Below are 14,009 nucleotides of genomic sequence, written 5' to 3' on the forward strand. Positions count from 1 at the left end.
TCGGGCATTTGTCGCATTCGGGCAAGTGTCCATTCGGGCATTTGTCGCATTCGGGCAAGTGTCCATTCGGGCATTTGTCGCATTCGGGCAAGTGTCCATTCGGGCATTTGTTACATTCGGGCAAGAGTCCATTCGGGAAATCGGCCTTCGGGCAAACGGCATTCGGGCATTTGTCGCATTCGGGCAAGTGTCCATTCGGGAAATCGGCCTTTGGGCAAACGGCATTCGGGCTAGTGCCTTTCGGTAGAACGCCCAGCTGCCATAAAATAAACCCCTCCCTAATAATTTTTGTAGGGGTAAAAGTAAAACAAATGCTGCTGATAAGCTTCTAGTTTAGACACCCCACTCCCACATACGTTACGCCCCTGCTTAAAAATTCGGTCAAGATTTGTGAATCAGCGTATTCATATTTATATATGTCGTCCCTTTAAATGTTGGTTTTTAACACATACCACATCCACCTTTATTTTATAATAGGGCTCTATGTTTTCACCAACATATTGTGTCTTCTATCACCAACTTACCTTGCCCGGTTTAACTAACTTCTCATTTACATTTTCAGTTATATTTAACCTTCCTTCGAGTGGAAGGCTGTCATATTCATAAGACGCACTAGTTAGAAATAAAACAAAAATAAAAAACCAACTTTTTAGCAACCAGCTTTTAAATGCACTGAAAATATGAAAATAAAACTAATCTGCCTTCTTATGTCGCTAAAATATGTAAAAGATCTCATGAGGGACCAAAGTTATATCATATTGAATGATAAAATTTTGTTTTCTTCCATTAGTTTAAACAGTTTAATTAATGTTTTAATGACTAATTAAACATTTTATTAAATTTAAAAAAATAGAAAGACGTGTGTTGTCATCGATGTGGAACGTATCTGGAAAGTTTGAACGAAATCGCTGCTTTAGAAGTGGGTCAAAATTGAGTTACAAGATTTGCCACAAACCCACAAACAAACAAACAAACAGATGCTGCGAACCAAATACAACCTTGTTATAAAAACGGGCCTGGAAGGCTCTGCCGAATTGTCATTATTTAGTAATGTACGCTAACATTTAATTATATGGAGAGTTTCGGGTTAACTGTCGTGCAGTCAATCACCCGACCACGTCGTCCATAACACACTTCTTCTAGTTTTTACAAATTATTTGAAATCTCAATCATTTTTATGGCAAACAAGAAATTCACTTTTCAAATTTATTTGAAACGTTATCGAACAACAGTTCAAATAATAAGGTATTTTGATATTTTGTCAAGATAATAGTATATGGTTCTTATTTCAAGTGCACCTAAGTAATTTGTAAGTAAAACTTTTAATCTGTTAACTTTCACTACACTTCCTTCATTTTTATCTGGCAACAATAACAGCAGCAATTTGTCTTCCACGCTCGCTTATCATTATATCAAGGCCATCTCGGGAGATGGTCGCAGGGACTTAAGGCACGGCACTAACAGAACTCGGTCAGGACAAAGCATATTCAGGTCTTTCGCCTGACTTAATTAATTAGACGCAGGGCCGTTTTGTGTGTGTGTGTGTGTGTATCTGTGTGTTTGTGTGTGGTGTGTGTGTGTCTGTGATGTGTGTGTGTTTTTTGTGTGTTTTTATGTGTGCGTGTGTGTGTGTGTGCGTGTGTGTTTATGTGTGTGTGTGTTTATGTGTGTGCGTGTGTCTGTGTGTGTCTCTGTGTGTGTGTCTGTGTGTTTGTGTGTGGTGGTGTGTGTATGTGTATGTGTGTGTGTGTGCATTACCAACATATAAACAAAGTTTATATCAAATGCGAACAAGAGTACAATATATATTTTGGTATTGATCGATGTACGCATAACGTGCGTTGATATTCTAGTGTACAAGGATATGAACTGTAATTAGATAACAATATTTACACATGTACACATTGGCGTATAGAACCTATTGATTGGGGAGCTGGCAGAGGCTAAAATTCTTTGCCTATATATATATATATATATATATATATATATATATATATATATATATATATATATATAGATATAGATATATATAGATATATATAGATATATATAGATATATGTCCAATGCCCCCATCATACACGTAATTTATGTACATGATTAATACATCAAGAGCCTGAATACCAGCATAAACATATCAAAGCCAAAAAACAGAGAACATAAAGGCCGTGCATAGAATAGCCAGCAGGGAACAGATGCACACAAAGATACAACACTGCCAGTTGACGGCCCTGTGGGACAACGCTGTAATTATGTAACGGTTTGTTTTGAGTCAGTCTAGTACCGTCTGAGTGGGACCATAGAGTCCGTGACTGATGTGACCATCGTTAGTGGGAGATAGAGAGAGTGTTGGGATACTGTTGGGATAGTGTTGCTAGAGGAGTGATAAGGCATGGATCGATGTTAAGAGATATACGCCAGCAGTGGATACGATAGGGAGAACGATACACACAGACAGGTAGGTGAAACATTGTTGGGCTCACATAGGATCATATATCAATTGAAGTGTCTAGTCTTAAAATGTTTTTACAACTTGTTTGGTGTGAATATATATATATATATATATATATATATATATATATATATATATATATATATATATATATATATATATATATATATATATATATATATATATATATATATATATATATATATATATATATATATATATATATATATATATATATATATATATATATATATATATATATATATATGTGTGTGTGTGTGTGTGTGTGTGTGTGTGTGTGTGTGTGAGTATATGTGAAAGCTGTCAAGGTCAGATTATTCAATCAATACATTTAAGACCAATGCACATTTCATAAAAGCTCTAAGGCACTAGCTAATCCATTTGGTAGGGCACATCTTGTCACCCCCCCCCCCACCCCACCCCACCCCACCCCTCTCACATAACGATTGAAGGGGAAATCGCTCACAAATCTCACTCTTGTGTTCACATTTTGTTGATTAAAAACTGCTTATCTTGCCAGTTAAAGCAAGTTGACATGTATTGGATGTAAGTCGCAGTACATGTCAAATGGTGACATCAGCTCACTAACCTAATTAGAGAGAATGTTAGACTGATTGTGTAACACTAGACTGGAAAGACGGCATCCTGGATAACAATCAATATAACAGACAAAATATAACAGACTGCATGGATAACAAAATATAACAGACTGTATGGATAACAAAATATAACAGACTGTATGGATAACAAAATATAACAGACTGCATGGATAACAAAATATAACAGACTGTATGGATAACAAAATATAACAGACTGCATGGATAACAAAATATAACAGACTGTATGGATAACAAAATATAACAGACTGCATGGATAACAAAATATAACAAACTGGATGGATAACAAACTGTCTAGTCTAGTGGTGACACACGTCCAGCTAGTGGAGAGTGTCTAGTGGTGACACACGTTCATCTAGGGGAGAGTGTCTAGTGGTGACACACGTTCATCTAGGGGAGAGTGTCTAGTCTAGTCTTGACAGGTGAGCAATCAGCATGCAGGTGAGCTGGTGACGTGTACGGGTGCAATTAGCATCAAGCGTGAGTCAAGCGAATTCAGGTGGCGTCACAAATGGAGGCACAAAGTGAACAGGTGCAGACACGTCAGCGGTTGCTGCTCATTTTCTTCAACGGCTAATAAATAGTCACGTGATCATCTAGCTCAGGGGTCTCCAAACTTTTCAATCCGAGGGCCGCATTAACTATCAAATTTCAGTTCGGGGGCCAGTTTCTTCCAGGTATGTCTTTGGTTTTTCTGGCCAAAGTTCCTCAGCTATCACCAACAAACGATATTTCCGTGGACAAAAAGATCTCCGCGGGCCGGATGAGAGGACTTCAAGGGCCGCATCCGGCCCGCGGGCCGTAGTTTGGAGACCCCTGATCTAGCTTTGTTATACTATCATCGTCATCAACCCCATTATCAGAATAATCCGGATACTTTTGTTTCAAGTTGGTTTACCACACAGCCAGTGCTAATTCCGCACTGTCCACGAAACGTCTCATTGTGGGGGGGTCGGCGTGGTCGAGTCGGTTGCTAAACCGAAAAGTCTCGAGTTCGAACCCTCGGGCAGTTGAGGCTCGTTAGCTGGGGACAGCCACTCTTCTAGGAGAGACAACTCCAAAATCAAACAACTGCTGCCTTGTAGTTTGTTCTTGGTTGGACAAAGGCTATGGAAGCAAATCCAAAAAGAAAAGCAGGCTGAAATCGGAGTCAATGGCATCAATGGCGCATAACAGTTGACACGTAATACTTAATTGTGATGGAAGCATGGTCGAGTCGGCAAAGCTCATGGTTGATAAATTCGAAAAAAAAAGTCTCGAGTTCAAACCCTCTGGCAGATAAGGCTCGATCCCTCCCAACACTAAAAATTAAGAACGAAGAAGAAGAAGAAGTCTCATTGTGGGACACTAAGGCTGTTGGTCTATACTCCATCTATAGTAAAGTCATGCTCATGCGCTTTGTTGTATACGTTCCGATGGCTTTTTATACTTTCTCGTATACGAAGTATTCAGAAATTATTGTAATCGTGCAAAAAAAAATATATAGACGTTTTACACCTCCCTGAGTCGGAAAAACATAGTTTTGCAATCTTGTCCGTATGTCTGTGTGTGTGTGTGTGTGTGTATATGTGTGTCTGTGAACATGATAACTTGAGTACCGTTACAGCTAGGTTGATGAAATTTCTATTACAAGTATATCAAATTTGTAGTTCAGTATCAACTTTTCAGCGATTTCCGATAAGTAAAAGTTCTAATTATATCTGTCTTCTTTCAAATTTTGAGTAATATCCGTTGACCAGAAATAGTAATTTAAGCTATTTCCGATTTCTCAAAAAACTCATGTGAATTTATAAAGTACTAATAATATTCCGCACTATTATACACAGATTTTTTGGCGTTCACTTGGTGCCCAATTTTTTTTTCTACGAGATTCTATTCTACTTGATATCCCGAGGTGCCATCCCCGTTGTGTTATATAAGAATATTCGAGAAAGTTTAAGGGAGATCACTCCCGGTTTATTTTATTTAGTTAAATGTTTGTTATAAAATTGGTAGTGGAGGGAAGGGGGAAGGAAGGGATGAGTCCGATCTGTGTGATGTTGTGAGCGATCAAAACAAAAAATCACAAAGACTCAGGGGTGGACTGTCCGCCGGTCTATCGAAAAAAACACACATTCTGTGGGTCTTAAAGAACGGTCATGTAATAGACCCATTAGTGTTTGTATTTGTAAAAATAAAAATGTTGAAAGTTTGAAACGATTGCCACTGCAAAATAATATTCCAACCAACATGCCCACATTCGAGTCATTCAAAAAACAACCGGATCGGATACACCCTAAGCACACGAGGCTCTTGGTAGACCTTGCCCTTAGATTTTGATAAGAAAAAAATACACAATGAAAATTCGAATCTCGGGTTTGGGCCCCCCTCTAAAAATTTCCCGGGCCCCTTAGACACAGCCAGTCCACCTCTGCGTGGCATTGTATGAAAACATTTAGAAAAACTATTTTAACATTGAGGGATGGCGCCATCGTTAGACCCTGTGTATTGTAATACACCGTTTAATCCTACCAGAAGAAACATTTTAACAATGACACGTTCTTTGTTTCAGCGATGGCGCTCAGGTTCGGCACCCAGCTCAACAAATCAGGTAGGTGGACAAGGCCGAGTTGCTAGCGTCTTAAGGATTGTGTGTTTAGTTAAGGGTTCAAGCTTTGATGAATTTGATTTTTTTTTGTGTTTATCATCGTCAGCTTTTCCCATTCTTGTTTAAGTCACATGGGGCAGATGAAGTAGAGTTCATCTGTTTCAGAGACCTCGGATTATGACGGGATAGCGTAGTCAACACTATGTCAGGGACGTTCTACTGACTTGAACCCGGATTCGAACTCGAGACTTTAGGGTTCGCAGCTATATACAAGATCAAATATATTGGGGAATATGTCTAGGATTTTTTTTTTTGTGTTCTCAATTTATTTTCCAAACTGATTCATGTGCCTCGCCAGCTGCCTGTTGCGTTTTGATCACACGACAGATGACCACTAGACAGATGACCACTAAACAAGCCACCGCGGCATTTGAAGACATTGAGCAGCCACAGATGCGTACATCGGTTCCAGGGCCGAAGACGAAGGAGCTTCAAGCTAGGCTTGGTCGTTACCAGGTTAGTGCTACTGCTAGGTTAGTGCTACTGCTAGGTTAGTGTCACTACCATCTTAATGCCACTACCAGCTTAGTGCCACTAGCATCTTAATGCTACTAACACCTTAGTGCCACTACCACCTTAGTGCCTCTACCATCTCGGTGCCACTACTATCTTAGTGCCACTACCATCTCGGTGCCACTACTATCTTAGTGCCACTACCATCTCAGTGCCACTACTATCTTAATGCCACTACTATCTTTATGCCACTACCATCTTGTGCCACTACCACCTTAGTGTCATACTTTAATACCACTACCATCTTAGTACCACTACCATCTTAGTACCACTACCACCTTAGTGCCACTACCATCTTAGTGCCACTACCATCTTAGTACCACTACTATCTTAGTGCCACTACCACCTTAGTGCCACTACCACCTTAGTGCCACTACCATCTTAGTGCCACTACCACCTTAGTGCCACTACCACCTTAGTGCCACTACCATCTTAGTGCCACTACCACCTTAGTGCCACTACCAACTTAGTGCCACTACCACCTTAGTACCACTACCACCTTAGTGCCACTACCATCTTAGTGCCTCTACCATCTCGGTGCCACTACTATCTTAGTGCCACTACCATCTCGGTGCCACTACTATCTTAGTGCCACTACCATCTCAGTGCCACTACTATCTTAGTGCCACTACCATCTTTATGCCACTACCATCTTGTGCCACTACCACCTTAGTGTCATACTTTAATACCACTACCATCTTAGTACCACTACCATCTTAGTACCACTACCACCTTAGTGCCACTACCATCTTAGTGCCACTACCACCTTAGTACCACCACCATCTTAGTGTCACTACCATCTTAGTGCCACTACCATCTTAGTACCACTACCATCTCGGTGCCACTACTATCTTAGTGCCACTACCATCTCAGTGCCACTACTATCTTAGTGTCATACTTCAATACCACTACCATCTTAGTACCACTACCATCTTAGTACCACTACCACCTTAGTGCCACTACCATCTTAGTGCCACTACCATCTTAGTACCACTACTATCTTAGTGCCACTACCACCTTAGTGCCACTACCACCTTAGTGCCACTACCACCTTAGTGCCACTACCATCTTAGTGCCACTACCACCTTAGTGCCACTACCACCTTAGTGCCACTACCATCTTAGTGCCACTACCACCTTAGTGCCACTACCACCTTAATGCCACTACCACCTTAGTGCTACTACCAGCTTGTGCCACTACCATGGCTAACACATATCTACCACCAGCCCTATCATACTTCCCCCACAGAATACCGACGCCATCCATTTTTTTGTCGACTACAACAAATCTCGCGGGAACTACATTGTTGATGTTGATGGCAACGTCATGTTGGATGTGTTCACCCAGATTGCCTCTCTACCGTTAGGTAATTAATTACTCTGCTAATGGATAAATCTTATTTTTACGTAGATTGGGGTTCGATGTTTAGGGAATTGTATTTTTGTATTTCTCTTTAACTCGATGACAAATAGCCAGCTGGAGTCACGTGATTTAGAATGTAAAACGTTCGCCATATTTCCCCCCAGGATACAATCACCCAGAACTGGCTTCAGCTATGACGGACCCCAAAAATTTGGTAAGTTCTGGCTGTAATGTTGGCTGCAGCTATGAGGGACCCCCAACATTCAGTACGTTCTGACTATAACTCATCTTGCCGCTTTCTTCTACATTTCGTTTTTTAATTTCACATAGATCTAGTTGGTATAAAAATGGAGTAAAATTTGAATTCAATGTTTCCTTATATTCCAGTCGACGTTTATAAATCGCCCGGCACTCGGGAGTTATCCCCCTTTAGATTTTGTTGATCAGCTCGAATCAAGTCTGTTGTCGGTAAGTTCTGAGCTTCAATGAAAACTCTCCTTACTGAATGCATAAAAAGTTTTTTTTTTAAACGTGGAACTTTTATGGTCAAGTACTGAACCAATTATGGATCTTGTCCAGGTGCACGGGCGAAAGTTAAAGTTAAGCCCCGCCACTTTTGACCTATTTTTGAAGTATAGACATTTGAATATTTAAATGCAAGCCGTAAAAACTTCTTATACGACCTTAGGGTTAGTGTTAAGGTTGGGGATCTGCTTGGGGTTTGGGTTGGGGTAAGGGTTGTGGTTAGGGTTAGGGTTGGGATTAGGGTTCAAGGTACCAAACTGCAGACCTTTTCGTGCAAATGATTAATGACATATCCCAATTCCATCCTCTTCAATAAAGTCTATAAGTTTCATATACATTTTTTTTTGTTGGTGTGGCCGGGATTAACTTTTTTGGCGGGGCTTATCTGGACAAGATCCCCAACTATTCTTCACAAGTTACCATTAACAGATACCATTAATTTTTTTTAACCTTTCACACATCTTACAAATGCGCATACTAGACTGTCATCAACTTTTCAAATCTCTTTGAATTACTCGTACACTTTTCAATACAATATGACAAAATTTCACTAGTTCCAACACGTAGCCAACTAGGCAGACGTAAGAATTGTACAATTTGTCGCTATCCAGGTGGCGCCACCAGGAATGTCACGCGTGCAGACGATGGGCTGTGGCACGTGCTCCATCGAGAGCGGGCAGAAGGCTGTCTTCATGGCATATCAGGTGAGGGTTAAGGTCAAGGTCGACTGCGTTGATGATGTCACCAGAGTGGACACAGCCCAAGGCATAAAGCATGTGTAGAGTCTATGCTATAATTGTTGGAATGGCCCACGTGATAGTTTATTGATTCTCGTAAAAATTGATCGAATATATTAGCTATCCAACATGGCGGACGTTTCTGACGTGTCTCTTGTTTTGTTCTAGCGGAAGTTGCGAGGTGGGCGTCAACCGACAGACGAGGAGAAGCAGTCCAGTCTGATGAACCAACTTCCGGGAAGTCCTAAAGTTTCCTTTCTGTCTTTCAAGAACAGTTTCCATGGTCGTTGTATGGGTCAGTATTCGTGGACGTTGTATGGGTCAGTATTCGTGGTCGTTGTATGGGTCAGTATTCGTGTTCGTTGTATGGGTCAGTATTCCAGGTCGTTGTATGGGTCATTCTGAATGGTCATAGTATGGGTCAGTATTCGCGTTCGCTGTATGGGTCATTATGCAAGTTCGTTGTATGGGTCATTATGCATGTTCGTTATATGGGTCAGTGGAGATATGGCTTGCTTTAACATCTGTATTAGATAATATCTAAGCCAGGTATTTGGTTTAACCCTCTAACAGTACTATTATCTGGCAAGTGACAGAGTCACTTTTGAGATACACACATTTCTGTAATGCCAGTTTGGCTTCTGCTACCTCAAATTTCATTGGAGATTCATATTCTTATTATTCATCACTACTAGAGATTCATAATTATTTTCAACGTTTTCTCATCTACTCTACTATATCTTTTGGCCAGGTGCCCTGGCGATGAGTCACGCCAAATGGTTTCACAAGTTAGACTTCCCTGTACCAGATTGGCCTATTGCTACATTTCCTCGACTCCGATATCCTCTGGAAGAATTTACACGGGAAAACCTGGCGGAAGAGAACAGATGTTTGTACGAGGTTTGTGTTCAAAGAGAATTAACAGAGGCAATGTCAGAGACACCAGAAACTCACTGGTGTTGGTAAACATCTCTTTGGTGGAGGCTAGCACGGTGGCCCTCGGGGAGGGTAGCACGGTGGCCCTCGGGGAGGGTAGCACGGTGGCCCCAGGAGAGTAGAGCAGTGGGCCCAGAGGAGAAAAGTACGGTTGCCCCATGGGAGAGAAGTACGGTGGCCCCATGGGAGAGTAGCACGGTGGCCCCAGGGTAGATAAGTACAGTGGCCCAATGAGAGGGTAGCACGGTGGCCCTAGGGGAGGCTGGCACGGTGGCCCTATGGGAGAGTAGCACGGTGGTCACATGGGAGGGTAGCACGGTGGCCCCAGTGGCCCCATAGTACGGTATCCCTAGGGAAGAATACCAAGGTCGACTCGGATGATACAACTATCATAGATTTCGTACTAGATTCCCAAAAAAAAAGTACATAGTGTATGTGATTTAACTTTTGTCCAGGTTTGTGATCTGATTGAAAAATTCAAAGCCCGCGGGGAGCCCGTGGTGGGGATTTGTGTGGAGCCAGTCCAGTCTGAGGGTGGGGACCATCACGCCAGTGCCGCGTTCTTTCAAGGCTTACAGGACATCTGTCAAAAGGTGAGTCTGTTGTCAACAGGTGAGTTTGTTTACATCTGTCAACAGGTGAGTTTGTTTACATCTGTCAAAAGGTGAGTTTGTTTACATCTGTCAAAAGGTGGGTTTGTTGTCAACAGGTGAGTTTGTTTACATCTGTCAACAGGTGAGTTTGTTTACATCTGTCAACAGGTGAGTTTGTTTACATCTGTCAAAAGGTGGGTTTGTTGTCAACAGGTGAGTTTGTTTACATCTGTCAACAGGTGAGTTTGTTTACATCTGTCAACAGGTGAGTTTGTTTACATCTGTCAACAGGTGAGTTTGTTTACATCTGTCAAAAGGTGGGTTTGTTGTCAACAGGTGAGTTTGTTTACATCTGTCAAAAGGTGGGTCTGTTGTCAACAGGTGAGTTTGTCAACAGGTGAGTTTGTTGTCAACAGGTGAGTTTGTTTACATCTGTCAACAGGTGAGTTTGTTTACATCTGTCAACAGGTGAGTTTGTTTACATCTGTCAAAAGGTGGGTTTGTTGTCAACAGGTGAGTCTGTTGTCTGACATCTGTCAATAGGTATGTTTTTTTTTTAAAGTACGTTTAGTTGGCGTCCACGCAATGATTTTAAAAAATATTGTTTGTGGCTAATTCATCATCATCATTATTCTTAAGCTCCTTGCAGAACATAGGGCCTCTGATAAAATTTTTCATGGTCTCCTGTCTTTATTTTTTTTTTTTAAAGTCTAGTTCTGTCCAATCCTTCTAGCTCCCCTCCCCAACATAGTTGCTGTTTGTTTGGGTCGTCGATTAATATATTTAAGTTCCCTGAATCAATTAATTAATTTTTGAACTCTAAATTTAATTCCCGAACCAGTTATAGCTGTTGGGGTATCATGTATTGCACATCTTTCATTCTAGTATGGCGCCTACCTGATGATAGACGAGGTACAGACCGGATGTGGCGCCAGCGGAAGATTCTGGGCCCACGATCATTTCAACCTGAGGAAATCACCAGACGTCGTCACGTTCTCTAAGAAGATGCTGTCGGGCGGCTTCTATTTCACGGAGGAGCTTGTGCCCACTGAGGTCCGTGTGTTATCTGTGCTATGGTATACTCATATCAACGGTTTTATGAAAAATATGTTGTCATGGGTTCCAGAAAAAATACGCAACGGAAAACTGCGCAAACACAAACATCCGCAAATGCAAACAAATTATACTAATACACTTTAATTGTATCATATTTCGAGGAACAGCCTTTTGTTATGCTAAGCAATGTACATGTAGTCACTACTTGTTAATGTCTAAAAATGCTCGATTTTAGAAAACAAAAATGCCCTTGCGCACTTTTTGTGCAAAGTTTTCCTTTGCGCATTGTTCCGTTGCGTGTTTAATTTAATTTTGTCAGTCACGACAGGATGACTTGGATTAACAGCGGTTATTAATTTAATGCAAATTTTTGAAAGGCTCGCGTACTTTTACAACTAATATTAAGATATGCTTCTTTAAGTAGCTAAATTTTGGTTGTGTTGATCTGGTATATTTTATTGTGTTGGCATAGTGTTTTCATTGAAAAAAGGGGGTGAGGCAAATACATGAAACTGCACATTTAGCGTAGGTTTACCGTTAAACATGTAGGTCTACATCTAGATTTATTATTTATTGGTTTCCTTTTAACAAGTATCACTTAGGTAGAGAATATTTGTTTACAGCCCATTTATTTCAAGTTTTGATACAATTTCAACATTGTCCGTATCTGTGCATGATTTTCCCATTCCTAGGCTTACAGAATCTATAACACTTGGCTGGGAGATAACTCTAAGCTAATCCTTCTTGAAAAAGTCATCGGGGAAATCAAACGAGACAATCTGGTAGCGAATGCTGCTAAAGTTGGACAAACACTTTTAGCTGGATTAAAAGAAATGCAGGTGAGTGCCCAGATTTTTTGCCCATTTTGCCCAAGCAGGCTACCACAGTGTTTCTTCCAGACTTTTTTCTCCGATGGTGTTTTTTTTGTGGTGGTGGGGGACGGACGCGAAAATTTATTTCGCTCGGGGGGGGGGGGGGGGGGGGGGGGCGGACACTGTTAAAAGCATATATAAGCGTATATAAATTTTATTTTGTTGGGGGGGGGGGGCTTGTAAATAACGCCACAAACATTAGGCTAAACATTTGACTTTGGATATCTCTTCAAACAACACTTGCTGAAATCATTTATCCTTAAAATACATTGAGTTCAACTGAGTAGGTGACGTCATCGTGGTTCCTTTTATAGCGGGTAGATCATTTTTTGAAATACAATATTATGGGGGTTGGGAAGCAGGGGCGTAGCGAGGTCGGGTGTCGCCCGGTGCGGCACTTAATGGTGTCAAACCCCCCCCCCCCCCCAGAGGCGTAGCGACCCTTCCCGGGGACAAACTTTCAAATTTTCGATTTACACCCCCCCCCCTCAAGTTTTTCTCTATATATTTTGCTATAATTTTGCCTTGGTGTCAGCCCCCTAAATGGTGTCACCCGGTGCGGTCCGCACCCCCCGCCCCTGATGGGGAGTAAAATTTGGCTTAAATCTCAACGTCAGTTATGATCCGTAAATTAACTTCTGCCTCCCTTAGTTAAGAAAATACTTTACCTTCTGTGAGTTAACCTTTTTTTAAAAAACCTCAATGAGTTAACCTCTGCCTTCTCCCACCAAGCAACTCTACCCGGCTCTACTGACCAACGCTCGTGGCCTGGGCACGCTCTGTGCGGTAGACGTCGCCACAGTCGAGTCACGTGACAAAATTATCCACACGTTGAGAAACAAAGGTGGGTCTAAGTCCAAGTGTGGAATGGATTTAATTAATCTTGTCTTAATAGGACCAGCTGAGTTTACGTGCAGCTTAAGTTATGCTATTTATAAACGGAGATTGTGTTTTTTAAAAGGGGAGGTGTTTTTATATGCGTTTTGTAAAGTTAATTTAGTGCTAATGTCTGCTGACTGTTACGTTTCTCTGGTAAGAATTTTGTTTATTTTAATTGATAAATATTGTGGTATCAGGATTTTTTAAGAAATGTTTTGAAAAGGTCCAGGTGTCAATGTAATTCAAGTCAGCCATTTTGTTTTATAACAGGTGTGAACATTGGAGGCTGTGGGACGTCCAGTCTACGCTTGAGACCAAGTTTGATTTTCAAAGAGAAACATGCCAGCATTTTCTTGGACAAACTGGCATCAGTCCTGTCTGAGATGGCCGTGTGACACTAAGGCGTGGCATATGACAGTGACATGACCAACATTGTCAGGGCTGTTACACGATCGTTACATGGCAGTGTGACTTTGTAGTGACTGTGACACATCACAACTGTGTTACAGCTGTATTACACACAGCAATGTGACTCTGCAACGACTGTGTAACAACACATGTCATGATTGTGATATATTCAGCTCCGGCCTGTTGTGACATCATGTCATGGCATGCACCTAAACGTAAACCACCAAGCTCCACACCAACACACAACACAGACGACCAAAATCAAGACAGCAGCATCAATAATTTAATTAACCAGAAAACTATCAAATATACAATATGTAAACATGTCACACATGAAACAAATCCACAAGTAAAACATGTTTTTTCTTCCAATCTTTGATCATTACCAGTGGG

The 14,009-nt window shown here is 41.2% G+C and overlaps 1 protein-coding gene across 1 annotated transcript; it reads left to right on the forward strand.

Annotated features, from left to right (window-relative positions):
* Positions 1-2,186: 2,186 nt before the first annotated feature.
* On the forward strand, positions 2,187-13,952 carry LOC131958571 (4-aminobutyrate aminotransferase, mitochondrial). Its single transcript, XM_059323668.1, has 14 exons — positions 2,187-2,456; positions 5,640-5,678; positions 6,034-6,191; positions 7,497-7,614; positions 7,775-7,824; positions 7,998-8,078; positions 8,747-8,839; positions 9,041-9,167; positions 9,624-9,772; positions 10,264-10,401; positions 11,287-11,454; positions 12,150-12,296; positions 13,062-13,173; positions 13,479-13,952. Exons 2-14 carry the CDS (start codon positions 5,642-5,644, stop codon positions 13,601-13,603), a joined length of 1,503 nt encoding a protein of 500 aa, XP_059179651.1. The 5' UTR covers positions 2,187-2,456; positions 5,640-5,641; the 3' UTR covers positions 13,604-13,952.
* Positions 13,953-14,009: the final 57 nt, after the last annotated feature.

Source organism: Physella acuta, unplaced genomic scaffold (assembly GCF_028476545.2).
Source record: "Physella acuta isolate Inbredline_101_S28 unplaced genomic scaffold, ASM2847654v3 ptg001337l, whole genome shotgun sequence".
Classification (NCBI taxonomy): Eukaryota; Metazoa; Mollusca; class Gastropoda; family Physidae; genus Physella; species Physella acuta.